At 53.3% G+C, this 17216-nt stretch overlaps 6 protein-coding genes and 1 non-coding gene across 7 annotated transcripts; 2 read left to right on the top strand and 5 right to left on the bottom strand.

Annotated features, from left to right (window-relative positions):
* Positions 1 to 52: 52 nt before the first annotated feature.
* On the bottom strand, positions 53 to 146 carry J4E88_009391. The gene has a single exon. It is a non-coding gene; the product is annotated as a tRNA-Leu (tRNA).
* A 419-nt stretch (positions 147 to 565) lies between these two features.
* On the bottom strand, positions 566 to 1396 carry J4E88_009390 (uncharacterized protein; the record flags this gene model as incomplete). Its single annotated transcript, XM_049402993.1, has 2 exons — positions 566 to 1278; positions 1339 to 1396. The coding sequence occupies 2 exons, from the start codon at positions 1394 to 1396 to the stop codon at positions 566 to 568; spliced, it is 771 nt and encodes a 256-aa protein (XP_049251121.1).
* A 1601-nt stretch (positions 1397 to 2997) lies between these two features.
* J4E88_009389 (uncharacterized protein) lies at positions 2998 to 3486 on the bottom strand (the record flags this gene model as incomplete). Its single annotated transcript, XM_049402992.1, has 2 exons — positions 2998 to 3335; positions 3423 to 3486. The coding sequence occupies 2 exons, from the start codon at positions 3484 to 3486 to the stop codon at positions 2998 to 3000; spliced, it is 402 nt and encodes a 133-aa protein (XP_049251120.1).
* Positions 3487 to 4793: 1307 nt separating this feature from the next.
* Positions 4794 to 5916, bottom strand: J4E88_009388 (uncharacterized protein; the record flags this gene model as incomplete). The annotated part of the gene is made up of 3 exons (XM_049402991.1): positions 4794 to 5390; positions 5436 to 5624; positions 5830 to 5916. 3 exons carry the CDS (start codon positions 5914 to 5916, stop codon positions 4794 to 4796), a joined length of 873 nt encoding a protein of 290 aa, XP_049251119.1.
* A 1593-nt stretch (positions 5917 to 7509) lies between these two features.
* On the bottom strand, positions 7510 to 9482 carry J4E88_009387 (uncharacterized protein; the record flags this gene model as incomplete). Its single annotated transcript, XM_049402990.1, has 3 exons — positions 7510 to 8621; positions 8667 to 9244; positions 9292 to 9482. 3 exons carry the CDS (start codon positions 9480 to 9482, stop codon positions 7510 to 7512), a joined length of 1881 nt encoding a protein of 626 aa, XP_049251118.1.
* A 415-nt stretch (positions 9483 to 9897) lies between these two features.
* On the top strand, positions 9898 to 13314 carry J4E88_009386 (uncharacterized protein; the record flags this gene model as incomplete). Its single annotated transcript, XM_049402989.1, has 1 exon — positions 9898 to 13314. The coding sequence occupies one exon, from the start codon at positions 9898 to 9900 to the stop codon at positions 13312 to 13314; it is 3417 nt and encodes a 1138-aa protein (XP_049251117.1).
* Positions 13315 to 13571: 257 nt separating this feature from the next.
* J4E88_009385 (uncharacterized protein) lies at positions 13572 to 14429 on the top strand (the record flags this gene model as incomplete). The annotated part of the gene is made up of 1 exon (XM_049402988.1): positions 13572 to 14429. The coding sequence occupies one exon, from the start codon at positions 13572 to 13574 to the stop codon at positions 14427 to 14429; it is 858 nt and encodes a 285-aa protein (XP_049251116.1).
* Between the last annotated feature and the right edge of the window lie 2787 nt (positions 14430 to 17216).

Here is a 17216-nt window from a genome sequence, read left to right as displayed (position 1 = left end):
AACCTCATTTTCGAACGCAAAAAGAATGGCAAAAAGAGCAAAACAAGCTGCTTGACACGAGTGGGGTTCGAACCCACGCACATTTCTGTAGTAGAGATCCAAGCAGGGCTTAAATCTACCGCCTTAGACCACTCGGCCATCGTGTCTGATGGAGAAACTGGACAAATTTTGGTGACACAACATTTATAAACTCATTTACACGGTACGGCAGCCGTGCTGTAGGCATGAAGAGAAGGATCTGGTGAGATTTGGTATCTTTGTCGTGGTGCGGGGTAGTAGAGGGGCAGGTCAACTGTGGTACAACATCGACTATGCAGCGTTGAATGCGGATGCAGTACCAACATAAGAACACTGAATCAGATGAGACTAGACAGTTAAATCGTCTGCCGCAACTGTTCAGGATATTTGAACAAATACATCAGGCCAAACGAGTGCATTAGTGAGAACCGAGCCTAAGTCATTCCTCATCATGTACAAATCCCTAAACTATATACACTCAGCCATTAGATCCCTTCCAAACCACAAAACCCCAAACAGTTCAATCCCTGACTACTCCATCTCGCATCTACGCAACCCATCGCTTACCGAGCGTCTGCGCCGCCTTCGCATCATCAGGGTTGTTCTGGGCGAGCGCGGAGAGGATGGACGCAACATCATCCTGACGCTTCTCAATATCGCGACGCGCAGCAGCCGCAGCCTCCGGGTCGACCTCAGCGAGCGCGTCAAGGCAGTGGGCAGCATCGTCCTGGCGCTTCTCGACGTCGCGGCTCTCGATGTCGCGACGGGCAGCCGCAGCGGCCTGGGGGTCGACTGCGGCGAGATCATCGAGGCAGTGAGACACGTCCTGGCGCTTGGTAACCGCCTTGGGGGTAGAGCTCATAGCGGGAGCAGCGGCGGCGGCGTCATCGGGGTTGTTCTGCGCGAGGGCAGCAAGGATGGACGCAACGTCATCTTGACGCTTCTCCATGTCGCGGACGTCGATGCTGCGGCTCTTGATGTCGCGACGGGCTGCTGCTGCGGCCGCGGGGTCGACCTGCGCGAGGTTGTCGAGGCAGTGGGACACGTCGTCCTGACGCTTGGTGGTGGATGTAGAAGACATGGCCTGCTTGGCTGCGGCGGCATCGTCGGGGTTGTTGGCCTCGAGCGCGGCGAGGATGGAGCTCACGTCGTCCTGACGGCGGAGCTTGACCTTCATTGCTGAGGCGGCGGCATCGGCATCTTCGGGGTTGTTCGTGCGGAGAGCCTCGAGGATGGAGGCAACGTCGTCTTGGGGGCTGGCTGGGATGTGTTAGATGGGTGTCCAATGAAGCATACTTCTTCATGGTTATCAAAACCTACCGGTAGCGAAGACGGCGCTGGAGAAAGCAGCAACGGCGACAAAGGCTGTGTAACGCATGTTTGCTGATTGAAGTTTCTGAAGTATTGGTAGTGAAAGTAAATTGAAACTGAATAGAAGTGACCGGCACAGATATTACAAGATGATAGTACTGATGGGATGTTATTTGCTCAAATCAACTCAAGAAGACATCGAGCTCTAAATACCACAGTCCGGAGAGGTAATACCCGCACAGCCAAACATCTAAGCTTCGCCGCGTCAGATGCGGAAGCTTATCACGAAACCCACCTTGCCCAGTTTCACGGTCTTGGTACGAGCCGAGTATGAAGATGCACCATTGCAGTGTTCGAATGCATTGCATGTTCCGCAGTCGGCAAGGAAGAGTGTGGTTGTTTGGTTTCCGATGTTCGGTGCTTGGAGGAGGGTTGGAGCGTTCACGTATCGTGTTTCGGAAACAGCCTCACCATCTACCCAGACGCAGATCTGAAACAACGCAGCCTCGGTATCTCTATACGACTTGCGCAGCAGCTCTTGCTTCTTCTGTGACCGTAGCAGGTATCACGTCGATCTGGGATCAAACGCGGAGGCTCTGGAGACGTGCGCCGCGCGGACTTTGCCATGCGACGCTGGGTGCTGATCTGCTCACGGCTAGCCACAGCATCTTCTTGCCTAGATGATCGTTGTAGACGCGGCCCTTAAAAGTCTCATAGTCTCCATCATTCCTTCTCATACGTGATAGTGTATTACGCGCGTGTTTCGATCGGAGGAGGGTCGTGGTGATTTGCGGACTTCGCGGATGCTTGGATCGCTTTCGATTCGCAGAGGTACAAGCCGTATTGACTGCGTACTTCTTTCTATCAATTGACTATCAGCTCAGTACTTCGAAGTAATATTGCTACGCTCGTACCTGGTGTCCGTGGCTTGTATTGTGTCGCGGGTTGTCGAACAACAACAATGGGAATACGGTCCCCATCTCACCCACATGATATGCGCTCCTAGATATCAGGTAAAGGACACAACAGGCCTTGAATAAGTTATAGCAGTTAGAGCATCTCTGTCTGTTCGCTCTCCATCTTGCGCTCACGGTAGCGGGTCGTACCGAGGCAGCCTCGAAATCGCGGGGTTCTGGGGTAAACCATTCCAATGTCGCACTGTCAACCTGCGGCAGGTCAGATGAACTATTCAGTAGTCAACGAGCGTCAAGTCGAACATCAACGTTAGGGTGGGGTGGGAGCCTTGAACACCCACAAGCCTGAGAGCGAGCTCGAACGAAAGCTTGGCATGACCAAGTCTCAATATCGGACAGCTCGAACAGCAGTAGCTCATCACGGAACGTGGCACGGGTATTGACAAGCGTCGGCATTGGTTTCGAGGGTCCATTCGAGTCCATTGAGTTCAACGTCAGTCATCCGCACATGTCATTACCATAGCTACAGCTTCCGCACATATACCTGGGTAAGGAAAGCGAGCCGTGGTGGTAGCTTGCTCTTCAGATTGCTCGTCTAAAGTACATGTTTTACACAATCTGACCGGCCACTAGAGTAGGAAAAGAGGTAGTAGTCGTCCCTATGCACACACCCATCCGCAAGAAAAGTTTTCCACCTTGCGGCACCCCCATACCGTTGACCCCAAATGTCCGGCAGCCCATGCAATGCACACATCTATGCGACGTAGAGGAGCAAGAAGGACATCATGAGCGCGAAAAGACCAGTGGCCTCAGCGAAGGCGAAACCGAGAACGGCGTACTGGAAGAGCTGACCCCTGAGGGAAGGGTTGCGGGCAACACCCTGGATGAGACCACCGAAAACCGTTCCGATACCGACACCGGCACCGGCAAGACCGATGGTAGCGAGACCGGCACCCTGGATCTTGGCGGCAGCGACCATGGCGGCAGCGGTGGACTCGGCGACGATGCCACGCTTCTGGATGACGTTGCGGGCGGCGTTGTTGCGGAAGGCGCTGCGGGCAGCGACGAGGGTGTTCTGCTGGGGAGCGCGGGCTGCAAGATGATGGTCAATGGCTGCTTGATGAGCTTGCAGAGCTCAAACCCAATGGCTTAAGCTGCTGCGGCAGGCGCGAGACATACCAGCGTTGGAGAAGCCACGGGCGGCCACGCGGGCGGCGCCGAAGGAGCGAGCGATGGCAACCATGGTGATGGTATTGACGGTCGGAGTGGAGATGAGTTGGAGATGAATTGGTCCTTCAATGGATGGGGAGTGGTGGGAGGAGGATGGAGGAGGTGGATGCAAAAACTCGCTGAAGGGTTGATTAGCCGCCAAGAGTCCGTGCGGGAGCTCACATCGGGTTAGCGCTCCCCGTTTACTCCCGACGACCTTCACCTCGTCGACCGTCGTGAAGTGTTTGGGAGTGGTGATGACTTCTCCCAGCAACTCATAGTCCTTTCAAGCCAGGCAAAGATGTCGGAGAATCCTTGAGAGCCTGCCATCGTTACAGAGTCTGCAATCGCTTTGTATCCGCTCCACAAACATTCCCCTCAACCGACACAACCGTAAAAGGTACCACGGCATTGTTACACTTACGCACGTCATAACTCATAATCCCATTTGAATCTCAGCACCGCGTTCATGCAAGCCATGTAATTATCTTAGCGGAGATTGTTCTCTGTTGTGTATAGGCTCTGACACGTTGTTTATATCGGCTCTGAATCACATCTGTGGGGTACAGATAAGAAGCCTTCACGTTGGACGGAGTGCGAGAATGCCTGTTGCCGACAGTTCTTCTAATCATTTTCAATAGTCACAAGAATCTGGTATGGAAGATTCAAGCGATGTAAGTACGGTGTTCGTAAGGTTTTCCAAAGAGTCAACACAGAAGCGATGGGCGGGAATGACATTCTTCATGTTGCATGAGACACCTTCGAAGCAGCCATGGTAAAAGCTACGATTCAAGGGATACATAAGATGTATCCTACTCGTGAGTTGTCATCTACTGTTATGTATACGGCAAGAGACTTTCGTTGTGGTATGTGGTGTTAGTCTTTTTTCAAAATACTAACATCATGACGGGTCTGACTGCATACAGGCTCTCACAGCAAAGACACTCAAAAACGGATTGTAGTGCTCACATCGAATTCAACGACGAAAGCTATTCCCATATAAGACTTTTGGTAAACATGACCCTTCCCACCTCATCCCATCCATGCCAACCATCTACCCATCCCATCCATATCGGCCGTAACAGCCCACCGCATCTCCTCGCATCAACACTTGGTATCGGACTCAAAAAAGAAAGATTACAATACAGTCACAGCCCCGAAGGGCCATGATAAGAAGTGGTATCGGACATTAGATGGTCGTAAAGACCGAGCGCAGAGCAGACGTCGACGCCCAACTCTCGTCGCAGGGAGATCACAGCAGGTGCGACTCGATCACTCCCCGCATGCGTGAAACAGTCATTAGTTGATAAAAGGAAACGCCTTGTCAGGAAACAGTTGTGCTTATTCGACCATTGCGCTAATGGGCGTGCCAGCGCGGCTCTCGTCCACGAATTCGCTCATCTTCATCTTCTTGTGTCGCGGGCTCTCGGCCTCGATCTCGTCCAGCCGCCTCTTCAGGTCCGCTTCTCGCTGCTTGGTCTCTTCGAGCTCTTGCCTCAGGGTTGATTCCGTCTGTCGTGCTGACTGCTCGCTCTGTTCGAGTTCGCTAACACGGTTGCGGAAGAGGTCGTTGATGAGCTCCATCTCCGAGACGCGTGTCTTGAGCGCAGTGTTCTGAGCGGCAAGAGTCTCGTACGGGAGAGGGGCTTCGAGGTGGGAGCCGTTGATCGAAGAGTTGGCGGGGGACGGAGCACGGATGCCGAAGCCTGGTAGCGAGGGCGAGTGGAAGTCACCGCCATGCAGGGCCTGCTCGAACAAGTGTGATGGTGCGATGTTGGAGGGGTGGTTGAAGTTCGGGGTACCGGTGCGGGAGATGGGCGATTGCGAGCGGTCGGACAGTCCAGAAGAGATCTTGCCAGATGCGCGGCGGTGCTGGGCTAGGGCTAGCTGGCCATCAGCATCGGGATGCGCGGCAGGAAGACCACCTTGGTCGCTTGTCTGTCATGTGTTAGTTGTGAAGGAGTCGTAGATTGGCTTGCATACCCGCTTGCGTCCACCTGGTCCACCAGTCTTGACGCGGTTCCGGCTCTTAATGACATCTGTCTTCAGACTAATGGGTCGCGGGCGTCCGTGTAGCTTCAAGAAGAGACCGCAGGCATTGCAGAGAACAGCGCCAGATTCGTCGCGGCGCCAAAGAGGGGTGGTGGAGGTTGCGCAGTTTTGGCAGGACGGCTGCAGATTGTCAGCAGGAGCACTTCAGCATTGCCAAAATCCATCATGCTCTTCTCTGGACGGCATCGCGAAGAATGCGATGCGTCGAGGTCGCCTCGAGCGCGAGGCCAGAAGAAGTAGATAATGGCTACCTATCGATAAGAGGATAAGAGACAAATCGGAGTCTGGCTTGGGGCCATGACGCCAACATCGCAATCGTACGTACCGGAGAGCCAGCCTGACCACCAGCGGTTGCGGGCGCAGAGGTTGCATAAGTCATGCTGAGGCCATTAACGGGTTTACTGTTCTCCATGGTTAGCGAGGGCTGGAAAAGAAGTCGCGAAAACGCCAAGCTTTCAGTGATAAGCAGCAGGTGCGAGCGGAACGGCCGGCGGTTTGTGCCGCCGACGCAACTGCCAGTCTGGAGCCATTCACCACGCTCTCATGATCCACGATAAGTGAATACGACAACGCGAAAGTGTTTACAAATGTTCTGCTAGAACATTCTGCAAAACCCATTACGCATCTGCTTGTACACACTGGTCCCACACTACCGCAACGAGAGCCTGGGTAATTCTGAAAACGTACCTGGGGGGTGAAGGCATTCTCTTCTCGGGCGTATCTCTCCTCATATTATCATTATTATCATTACTGTTCATATTCGCAGCGGGGCAATTCGACGCAGCCGACGCTAGCGTAGCTAGTGACGGCAGCTGAATCGAGGCATTGCTGCCATGCCTTTGTTGGGTGTAGGAAGCCACGGTCGAGCTTGAGGACGGTCGTGATCTATCGTGGCCGATCGACGGCAGCTTGTCGTCGAAGTTGGCGGTGGAAGACGTCTTGAAGGCGGGCAGGTCGAAAACCTGCAGGATCGAGGGTCTGCGGAACGAATCGTCGACCTGGGGCCGAGGGAGGATGGAGGTAGCCAGTGCGGAAGCCGTGATGGGTGTATTAGGTCGAGAAACGCGTGGCGCTCCTCGAATAGCTGGTAATGTATCGGGTGGGAATGCCTTGAATGTCGAATGCGCACGTTTTGATGATGTACACCAAACAGGACGCAAGCAAGCGGATGGAGCTTCAAAAGAGGGTGTGTATTAAGTAAGGGAGCGACTGTAAAGACTGAAGGACAGAAAAGCAACAGCTACAAAGCAGTGTTGAAAGAGTGTGTCTGTCTGTTGAGAGGAATGAGCACGAGATTGAGCTACCAGGTACGCGATCCGTTCTCTGCGCTTTGGTGATAGGGGTCCCTCCGTATCGATAATACCCACCTTATTTAAAATTAGGATCTAACCACCTGCATGACCTCAGAACGCTGCCCGCAAGTGTCCCTCCAGTCTCTTTTGAGCCGGGCCGTTTTCCTGCAGTCGTACAAGCTTCAGCATGGTAATCTGAACCATACGCTGGCCTCCTCAGCGATTCAGCCCTTAGTCACAAGCAAGCATAGCACAATTCACACGCATTCAGCCTCCACAACGGCTCTCAATATTGCCACGCCCGGTCCTACAGGACCCACGAACAAAGGGTCGTTGAAACGAAACAACCGTCCCGTCAGGCGCGTGATGGTTCACGCTGACCGGCGCTTATGGTATTGCCCCTGAGGCTCAATCACGCTAGTCCCACAGCGGCCATGCACGTCTGTGCGCGTACCTTTCACTAGACCAATCACGTTCATCTTGTCTCCGGCTTGTGGCTGTCACGTAGATAGGGAGGGTTCAAATTGGATAGACACCCGTAGCGCGAACTATCGCACAGTCTGGAGAAGTGCATTTCAGGGTCTTGAATCGGGCTACACCAAGGATATACCAGTACGGCTTTTGTTGAACGATCACTTGTTCTTATGGATAGCGTTTGGGCAACAACGGTGACCCCATGGAATGTATCCCTGCCACCTGCACGGTGATTATGACTATCTACCAAAGGAGAACCAACCTTTCTTGGCTTGCGGCTTCTCCTCCTTCTTCTCCTCAACCGGCGCCTCTTCTGGCTCTGGCTCAGGCACCTGCGCTTGCGGCGTGCGCCCGGGATACTCGACGTAGTTCCATGCCACATCGAGGAACAGAGGCTTGACCGGTACCGGCTTGATCTTTGGAGGCCATGTGACCAGGTTCTGCAGATCAACCGAGCCCGACGATGGGTACTCGTTCAGTCGCTCAACAACGGGCGCTGCATTTGCCAGCCCAGCCTTGGACGCGGTATCAGAGTTTGCGAATAGTTGCGACAGCGCCACTACACCCCGGTAGTGCGAGTTCAGATTTTCGAGATTCTCCTTGAGCGTCTTTGTCTGCTCCCCGGAGACTTCCATCTTAGGTGCGTTGGATGTTGAGGACGCCTGAGATTGTGGAGCAGATGCTGCTTGGTTTGCCAGTGTCAACGCCCTGTTGCAAAGCGCTAAAGCTTGCTTTGGCGTTGAGAGGAATGCGTACGAGTGTGACAGATTCAAGCACTTCAGCGCCTGGAAGTATGCACGCTGTCCGTCGAGTTCGGAAATGAATCCGGTATCGCGAGCAGCACCTCTGAGGTCCTTGACCGAGTCAATACTTTGCAGGATTGCATCGTACAAAGCGATGCGCTCCCGTAAGCGCGCCAGCTTGCGGCCAGTGGGCTCTTCCCGTTCGACCCATTCCTTACCGTCTTTGCGCGGTCGGCGCGGCTTTTGCGGAGGATTCGCGGGGAACGTGAGACCGTCGTCTTTGCCGATAAGCACTCGGTTGCGCCCGACTCGCCACGAAATGAGATCGTAGTTGACCGCTAGATTCGTGACACGGAGATCCTGCATGCGCGCATCGCCCTCATCGACACCTTCCTTCTCAAGCTCCTCAATCGCCCTTCGTGTTGCGTCGACCGCGTCTTGGCTCGCAATGAGGATGTCGTCGTAGGCGTTGGCACGGTCTTTGGGCGATGAAGTGGAAGTCGTAGATTGGTCAAGGGCAGCGGAGGCGGTATCGACAGATGCTAGAGCCTGGCCAATCGCAGCGTCTACTACGTTTGCTGTTCGGCCGCGCCATGTAATCTGGGTGTCTGTTGACTATTAGCGGTGCCCTGGAAGCTGTATGTGTCACTCACGAGACGAAGCTGCTTCCTCTTCCTTCAGGGCTGCTGAGTCGAGCTTCTCCACGGCCTTGACCAGCTCTGCGTCGTCCTTTGGGAAGTACTTTGTCGCAACAGTCGGGACGCCCACTGTACGCGGGATGCGACTCTGGTAGGCAGCATAGCGGATGCTGGGGTCGGTAGTGCCTGCCAACACATCTTTGAACAGGTCCTTCCTCGTGGCCTTCAGCAGAGCGCTGTAGATGACTCGCGCCGCAGAGTACTTGGTGAGACACGGGGCCCAGCGCTGGGGCGTCGCGTTCTTGCTTTTGATGCCCTCGGCTTGCTTCTCAAACTCATGCGCTCCAGCCAGAGTGTAGGCATATGCCTTTGCTTCGAGCACATCCGTCTCCGATGCTCCGCTTGCGCTCGTGTTGGAGATGAGTTCAATAACCTGGTTCGCGTATTGTGTAGCCTTGTGTAGGCGCGAGAGGATGTGTCTACGCGTAGAGCCGGTGATGTTCTTGTCGGCGTTCTCGTCGGAGTGAGAGGCTTTCATAGCCGTGGCCTGCGCCCATGCCCGTTCCGAGTTGAGCAGGAGCAGGTGAAGAGCCCTGTCACAGTCAGCTTCCGAGATCCATCTTCTACACGTGACTCCTACTCATTGTTGTTCTTGATATCCTCCGCCGTGACCGGGGCCTTTGCAGCATATTTGGCGTTCTTGGGTGTTGCCCGACCGAGTTTCTTGTTCACAATGCGGAGACGTCGCGACAATTGCTCATGGTAGGTATTGTAATCGCCGATGAGGAACGCCGACTCCCGGTAGTCGGTCACGAACTTGGTGATATCCATGGCCGGGCAGCTGGTGTTGAGTGCAACTGTGGGGATGCGGCTGATGTGGAGGGGCATCAATTGGCGAGCTATCCATGGCCCTGCCAAGCGAATCGGAACCTCAGGTCATTGTCGCGCCGTAAACTTTTCGAGACATCATAGACATCGGGCCCGCCATTGCCACGCGCGCTACTCGTTCTTTCCCTTGTGTCTTTTGCTCTAGTCGCCTTCTTCTGAGTCAGCACTCTGTACATTGTTTTCCTCCTCCACCGTTTTTCCTGTAGTCCCCATCGCATAGCTAGAGGCATGCACAAGTGTGGGCAAACCCCATTACCCAGTCCTCTTGCCACCATATCTAATAGTTGCAGTTTATAGAACTCCTCACAGCCTCTGGTAATCTGCGCCTGCCCCATCTGCGCTTCCTACAGTCCAGGTGATGCTCGAGCGTGCTTCGACATGCCTCGAATCCGGCGGACGCCAGCTCTTCCGCGCTCCGAAGCCATGTCTACGCAGTCGGCGCACGTTGCACCCAACTCCTCGGCACCACGGTGCAAGCGATCTCACTCTCTCGCCTTGGCAGGTCGCATCCCCGACTATCGAAGAAACAGGTGGTGATGGTGGCAATGGAGCGGCGAACAAGGCCAACACAGACCAGAAAACCCACGAGGGTGTAATGCTCGACTTTCTGTACCCGGAAAAGACCCTGGCGCTTCTTGGAAGACTATCCGTAAACCCGCTCAGTTCAATGGAACAGAGGCGACAGCAGCCGTATGCGATTCGAGCCCGCCGTTTTTCGACAATACAGGCGCAACCTGTGCAAGATGAAACACAAATGGATGTGGATAGGGTAGAACAGGCCAAAAAGGATGCGGCAGAGCTATTACAAGGGTCGGATGCAATCACGGCATTGCAGAAGTACCTAGATTCGCCGTCACCTGAGGAGCAAGAGTTGGCCTGGCAGTTGTATACTAGCATCCCCGAGGATCGCTTGGCGGAAGTAGAGACACTGCAAGTACAGCTCCTGGACTTTCTTGTCCAGGACGGTGAGCCTATAGTACCGGAGCGAGTCCTTCAGGTATTTGACGCGCTTCGCCCCGTCGCTCGACGGCTATCATCACATCGAGCAGCTATCAAAGCCTACGTTGCATTGGGGATGATAGGGCCGGCAGTTCGACTTTATGACAAGCTCGCCAAGCCCATTGCATCAGGAGGTCCCAGTCAGGTTCTACTGCATAGTGGCATAGATGCAATCCTTCGACGAGCCGTTCTCGACGAGCAGTGGGATCTCGCGTTTCGTGTCTTCAGAGAGTTCCATCGGAAAGTGCATTCCATTCGTGGTACTCCCACATACCACGCGATTCGCACCGGCAATACACTGCCAGAGTTTTGGGGTCAGGCTGCAACATTACCAGAACTTCTGGAACATTTCGAGTCTTTCTTGCGATACGTCAGGGAGTTTCAACACGAACTCACATCTACGCCATCCCGAGAGCGTGATTTGGCCTGCTTTGTCATGTCCTTCGTACCTCACGTAATGGATCGCGTCTTGCTTACGGAAAAATTCGACGATGATTTTGTTTGGGATTACTTCATCGGGCTCTTTGACAGTCTCCACTCTCTAAATCTCCCCACTTCAACTCTCTACGAGCACGCGATTCGAAAGATGTTGAACCTTCCAAAATACCGAGAATACACCAACCAGCGAAAGATTCCGCTCGAGCTATATAGAAGATACCGGCAACTTTATCTCTATGGGGACAAAAGCACTTCCGAAGGGCCACCATCACGGGTCTTGATCAGGTCTATGATCTATCAGCATTCTTCGAAAGGCGGCCTTGGACGTGTTCAGGATCATCTACACGATTTACGCACCTGGTACCCAACTAAGCCGCTACGGTCTGGTCTTCTCAAGTACCTGATTCATACGTATGCCAGGGTTGGTAATGTGGAGAAGGTGGACGAATACGTCAATGAGCTTCGATTACATCACCCAGACGAAGTGACAATCAGCGTACTCTCATCACTTCCGTATGTGTATGCACGACGCGCGGATGTCGATGGCACCATCACCCAGTTCAAACGCATACACGAAGAGTTTCAGATGACCCCGGATACTGCTTGTTGGAATATTTTACTGCTTGCCTACGTCCGATCCGAGGACCTCGATGGTGCTCTGGAATGCTTCAACAATTGCTTGGACTATGGCGTTGCACCAGACGTGAAAACTTTCGGGCCTCTGCTCGACTTTTGTGCCCATAGAGGTGATGTTGAGGCTTTCGAGACACTCTTCTCCAAAGCCAAGCAGATGGGCGTACAACTTGACACGGATGTTCGTGCAAGGGCGGGCTATGTCGAAGCATTTCTAAATGCGGGTGATCCAGAAGGCGCCGAAGCGATCGCATATGGCATGCTCAACAGTTATAAGGCAGGGACACTCCACGGATACCCTCTCTCACATACATGGAACTTGTTGATCCAACGGCGCGCAATGGACCGCGACTTAGCGGGTAGCAGGCAGCAATACAAACTAATGGTCGAGAACAACATCCCGCTGGATAGCTGGACTTTTGGCAGTCTGATGCGAGCATTAGTCGAAGTAAAGCAGACCAACGCTGCTTACAAACTGCTGAGAGTCACAATGCCGGAACAAGGATACCGGGTCCATGCACTTCACTACGCCATAGTGATGACCGGTTTCTTGAGGGAGGGGCAGTATCAACTAGCTGTGGAAGCTCACGAAAGGATGAAGGCGCGCCAGGTTCCTCAAACCGAGAGCTCCCGCCAAGCTTCACTTCAAGCGCTTGGTATGGCTGATTCCCGGCAGCTAAAGAGGAGAGGAGCCAAACATCCAAACTACAAGCTTCTTCGGGTCGAAGAGGCTCTTGAAGAGATGCTCGTCTCCAGTACAGCGCAAGAGATTGCGCACCGACAACCTGTACATGAACGATTCGACGATGTGGACAGCTTCGATGACCTTCGGGCGTCCTACTATGGCCTGATGATCTCGCTCTATAGCGCCAGATCAGCGTATAAACTCTGCAAGAAGCTTTTCCAAAAGGTCGAAGCGATGGCAGCAGAGTCCGGCAGCTACGCTATACCACTGACTCTCGTCACGTCGATGATGGAGGCGCATCTCAAGGCAAATAACCACGCCGAGGTCGCAAACTTCTGGGAACTCGCCCGCACTTCCGCCGCAAAACTCACCAAGACCTTCCACCAAGCCGTGAACCAGAGCGCCCCTGTGCCTGACGACACCTCCATCACCGACCCTTTGATCCTACAACGCTTCCAAGAAGCGCACATCTCCGACAACCGCCGCCAAATCCTAGCCAAGCCAGCTCGTATCTACATCCGCAGTCTACTCGCGCAATCCGACGCCGACAACCCCAACGCCGCACAAGACGCCCAACGCACCATCCGCGACCTCCTCGTCAACGGCTTCACAGTCGACAACCTCACCTGGAACGAACTTATCCAGCAACTCATCCACCGCAACCACATCATCGACGCCTTCACCATCTGCGAAGAATACCTCATGCCCCGCTTCCCCGGCTGGCGCGAACTCATCCCCAACTTCATCCGCAATGACCGCAAAGGTTTCCAGTGGATGGAGCTGCGTCCGAATGATCTCAATAAAGCTAGTGTGCTGCCGCGGTACAAGACTATTATTTTGCTGGCTAAGGCTTTTGGTCAGGTTAAGAGCGATGAGAGGAATGGGGTTGGGTATGATGAGGAGGCTGGGGCTTGGTTGGCGGAGGTTATTGAGAGTAAGGCGCCGTTGACTATGCGGGCTATTGATTCTATGCCCAGGACTTTTGATAAGTTGCAGCAGAGGCATTTTGGTGTTTTGTAGAGACAGTAGTCTGTATATATGTAGATTTTGTAGTAGATTACGATCCGAACGCGTTGTATGTACAAAGAATTTGGCTGATGTGAAATCTGATAATGATGGTTTTCCCACTGTGGTCAAGAACGCGCAAAGATGGAAGCAACCACCTCGGCATTTTCGGTACAATGATGCAGCGAGAAAACTACGTACCCCGAGTGTAGGAACACGTGTGTGCCCATACAACAATATTCAGAGCAACACCATATCTTTCCAAAGCAACAATGCGTTTTCCGAACCCTCTCAATGCAGACTGGGCATGGCCACTTTACAGAGATGGGCCCATCGAAGGAGCCTTCGAACTCGACCTTGCCAATGGCATCGACGAGGCCGTCGCAACAAGCGTCACACGTCCCTGGCTCTTCGCCTTTAAGCCCACCACGTCTACACCAAACGGACGAAATATCCTTATTCTAGGTGGAGGAGGATACGTCGAGCTCATGGTGGGAAGAGAAGGTGTGCAGGTAGCGAGATGGCTAGCAGGGCTAGGCTTTCATGCCTTCGTGCTCATACATCGTTTTCCGAAAAAAGAGACGGGCATTCAGGCGCCAATCGACGACGCCAGGCGGGCGCTCACAATGTTTTATGAGAAGGGCTTTGGAGTACGCCCTATGGGTGTATGCGGCCTCTCATCTGGTGGTCATCTCGCTGCATCGCTACTCTCGACGTATCCCACCTGTTGGAGCAACCCGAATGCGGAAAGTGGTGTTCCATACCTCGAATTCGCTATCGTTGGCTATGCGCCCATCTCGACGAATGCAAAAGGACGCCAGATCATTGCGAACAAGCCAGCGCTGGAGCCGCCGGAGAAACAGGCGCTTTACGATACGGTGCAGCCAGACGTACAGTTGGAGAGCAGAGTTCCGCCAACCTTCATAGTGTATGCTGGAAATGATCCGGTCGTGCCGGTGGTGAATGCATATAGGCTCGCTGAAGGCATCATGAAAGCTGGTGCTCCTGTAGAGCTTCACGTTTTCTCGGATGCACCGCATGGGTTCGCGCTGGATACGCCAGGCCTTCCGGTGAGCGATTGGCCGAGCATGTGTGAGAAGTGGATGAAACAAAATGGCTTCATGGGATAAGCGCAAGGTATTGCGTTGTACCGTTGTCTACTCGGCGGAGAGCGTGCCATATATGTGTTGGGAATCAACAGTTCGTGCAAGCTCTCGCATACCTAGGTAAATCTAGTGAAATTAGGCTGCGCCTTGCGCCGGCGTCGAAGCTTTTGTTGACTTTTTCCGAGGCCGGTCAAATCTCAACTTATGCTAAATAAGTAGTGACTGGCTCTGCTCATGACCACGTAACATGATGAAGGTCAAATGGGGCGAAGCCAATACCCCTCGAATACTCTGCAAATCTCATGATAACCCAGACTCTGAGCAAATGCATACGTGTTTCGGATCTTTAAAGCCCCAATTACATTGATGCTCGGGTGCAAAAGCAACTTGACACATTCTAGATGTCCTCCAGAAGTGGCAAGGTGCAATGCAGTATGCCCTGCATGAGTGGGTGCCGAAAGATCAACTATATCCCGAAGTAGATATACGATCTGGGAATGACCTTTGTATGCTGCGATGGCAAGTGGCGTAAACCCTTGATTGTCTTGTCGATCCCGCAAACATGCCTTCTTTTGCAAGAGTTTTAAAATTTCCAGGTGCCCATTGCTTGCTGCATACCAGAGGGGACTGCGTCCATCAGCATCTGGGACATCGCAAGGGTAGCCTCTCAGGTATTCAATGACATTCTTCCTTCCTCGCATAGCCGCAAGACCGATAGCGTTACTGTAAGTACTGTCCATCAACGCCGTAGCGTTCGGATAGGTATTATGGTAATCCCGGATGAACTTCATAATGTGAACATGGCCAGCAAAAGCAGCCCACATCATTGGTGACCGACGAAGAACACCCATGTTGTTGTATCGGTCATCCACGCATACGGGGTTCTCTGTCTGTGAGGTCGCCTCGTGAGTCGCGACTTCCATCTTCCAAATCATTGCGCAAGTTTTCAGATTTCCAGAGATAACTGCGATGTCCAACGGGTATAATCCGTTTGCGGCTTCGATATCCAAACCGTACTTCGGAGGCATGAGCGGTAGTAAGCGTTCATGATCCCCGTCGCAGCAGGAAATATACAAGCCTGTACGCTGGAGGCTGTCGATGGCGCATATGTCATCCAACGACCATTTCTTCAGGCTTTTCGCATCGTATAGAATGTGTGACACAGACCGACCAAGGCAGTCTGGGACTTTGCGTTGCCGAAGTCGTGAAGCAATAGTGGGTACGCTAGCAAACACACATGGAATGAAAAGCTGTGAGGACTTCAGCGACGTCGGAACTTCCATCTGCAGCTGATTGAAAAGACCGTCGACTGCAACTAGGAAGCCTTCTCTATACAGGAGAAATAGCTCAGCGTTGTCTATCAGCAGATGAGGCTGATCGCGAAGCAGCTTCATCTGCAGTACATGCGAAAGACCGGGATAATTAGTGGTATCCCATGAGGTAGCTTTCTGATGCGCCGTCTCCAAAGCGACTCGATCTCCGGTCCATGTTGCGGATTTAGCGAACCGTGTACTTCTCAGGGCAGACTGAGCAAGGGATAGACCTGGCCCAGCCCCCAATTCGAGGGCGCGGGACTCAAGCCCGTCAGCGAAAGAGCGAAGTTCGTTCACAAGGATCTGTACTTGCGGCATACAGTCCCTTGGATCTTGGTATCGCGTGTCGTATATAAACGGCGTAATCATTTCACTGGCTACTGCAACGAGTTCTTCGATTGCCATGCTGAGCACTTCAGCAACTGACAGGAGCAATACACTGCAGAAAATTAGCTACACAAAGATGAATATGACCTTGGTTGTATGACGTACGCCTCTCGTGCCTCAAGTGCCTTTGCATCTGCTTGAGAGAATTCGGTGTCTAGCCCATGACATGAGTCTCTGGGGGTATCATATCTGGAAGCAAGCCAACGCAGTCCTACAGGCCATTCCAGAGTGGACTCGACAGGGACCGCGCGTGTTCGTTTACGTGGCCGAGGCGGTTGTGGTTCCGAACACTCATGTCCCATAGTCGTGCATCGCTCGCATCTGTCCGGCCACACGCGGCCCGAAGGGCTACACTGCAAGGATTAGCTTGGCGATTGTCTGAAGCTGCTCACTGATATCTTACTTTCTGCTTGTCTGTGCGGCACTTGCCACATTTCAGTGAGTCTCGAGCCCCTGCAGGCATCACGTTGTGAATCTCTGGTCAAAAGGTAATTGTAAAAGCTCTTGCGAGAACCCGACGATTCTACGATTCAGATACGAGCAAGCTTCCTCTGGGATCCAGATATATCTAGGTCAGTATGTGTGTGTGTGTATTGCGTCCTTCTATGCACGTATCGATCAATCAAGTCCTGTCGCATGGTCGCGGGCCAATAGCGCATGTTGCGCGGATGCAGGTACTCTCCCCGCGGGCCCCCTGCACCTGCTGGTAGTGCAGGAAGAAGTAGCGGTCGAAAACAGTTTCGTCGTCCAATAGCGCATCTTCGCTGTTAGGCGCAGCGTCGCACATATGCGAAGCTGGGATAACCTCAAAGACGACAATATTCCCGCCAGCGTAGGCCTCCAATGGCGCATTTTGGAAGGATGATGCGCATCCGCGATGCGCGATGGGCGGCATCCCACCCAGATATGTTCTGTCGCTTCACCACTGGCTGTCCAATAGCGCAATCGAGCCTTTGCCGTTGGGCAACTTCAGCCTCTGTCGCAACTTCGTGGCTATCGCAACCTTCGCATGTTGTAGAGATACGGCGTTTTATGCTGCACCTAAGATGAAATAGTGAAGACGAAAATACCTGAGTATTGACCGTGATCAAAGTATAAGTACTCGTCGCCA

Source organism: Alternaria novae-zelandiae (assembly GCF_023758075.1).
Source record: "Alternaria novae-zelandiae strain BMP 2774 chromosome Unknown scaffold_24, whole genome shotgun sequence".
NCBI lineage: Eukaryota > Fungi > Ascomycota > Dothideomycetes > Pleosporales > Pleosporaceae > Alternaria > Alternaria novae-zelandiae.
This window is presented reverse-complemented; position numbering and strand designations above follow the sequence as displayed.